General features: G+C 34.3%; 1 protein-coding gene across 1 annotated transcript; it reads right to left on the bottom strand.

The window, feature by feature from the left end:
• Positions 1-206: 206 nt before the first annotated feature.
• LOC134714407 (GTPase IMAP family member 4-like) lies at positions 207-815 on the bottom strand. The gene has a single exon (XM_063575647.1). The coding sequence runs from the start codon at positions 813-815 to the stop codon at positions 207-209; it is 609 nt and encodes a 202-aa protein (XP_063431717.1).
• Between the last annotated feature and the right edge of the window lie 222 nt (positions 816-1,037).

Here is a 1,037-nt window from a genome sequence, read left to right as displayed (position 1 = left end):
TGTACTGTTGTATTTAGCTCTGCTAGTGGCAAAGTCTCACTTATGACGATTTTGTTTTGTTTTTGCTATTCATCTGGAATCTGAAATCAGAATTGAGTCAAATAATCACGAATAAGTATTTTTTTCAAAAACGTTCCCTAATTAAAACACGTTTTCATTTCTAACAAAGCGAGCTAGATTTTGTAAAATATTTGTTGTGAATTGTCTTAAAGAATTTCACATGTTGACGTTTCCTTGTCTATTTCTCTGTTAAAAATCTGTTTGAGTAAGCTGATGTCGAAATGTTTGATGGCTGATTCCCTGGTATTCAAATCTGTGATGATATTTTGCCGTTCTTCTAAAATACTCAACTTTTCTTTCAAAGATGCTATTTCCGGTTCTTGTCGACGAACCTCTTCTAACTGGCTATCTAATTGCTCCAAACACTTTTGTTTCAAAACGTATTCTGTTTTTGCATAGAAATCATTCGAGAAATATGGCTCCATGGTTTCTGTACGTATTTGACGCACGATTTGTAAAATATCAAAGACAAGTTGATTTCGCTTTTGTTGTTCAAAGTAAATAAGTCTGTCCTTTTTTACAAGATTTCCACATATAGGGGAGCTGTCAAACATGTCTGGAATAGAACTTTTTTGCTTTTTATCAAGTACTAGTGCAACATAATGAACTATATTTTTACCGAAAACTTCGATGAAAGGTTCTAACATTGCATCATAACTTTCTAATTCAGTTGCAAAGCTCGTTTCTAACGCTAGAATAATTATGTGCGGTCCAGGGGATGTCATGGTAAGGAATTTAAGAATGTCATCACGCATTGCGTTAATTGGTGAACCTGTAGTATCAGGTGTTGTAGTTACAATGAAAGCCTTTCCAAAAGAGGAATCCTCATAACGATCTCTTTGAAGCTGTGTTATAACTGGCACTGCATCTATCTGAGTATCTTTTCCAAGTATTGCATCTAATATTTCCCTTTTTATGGGACAATTTTTTCCAGCAACGACAATTCGTATTTCCTCATCCGTTAAACCTACAAGATA

Source organism: Mytilus trossulus, chromosome 4 (assembly GCF_036588685.1).
Source record: "Mytilus trossulus isolate FHL-02 chromosome 4, PNRI_Mtr1.1.1.hap1, whole genome shotgun sequence".
Taxonomy (NCBI): domain Eukaryota; kingdom Metazoa; phylum Mollusca; class Bivalvia; order Mytilida; family Mytilidae; genus Mytilus; species Mytilus trossulus.
Note: the sequence above shows the minus strand (reverse complement) of the source record. Positions and strands in the feature narration are given on the sequence as shown.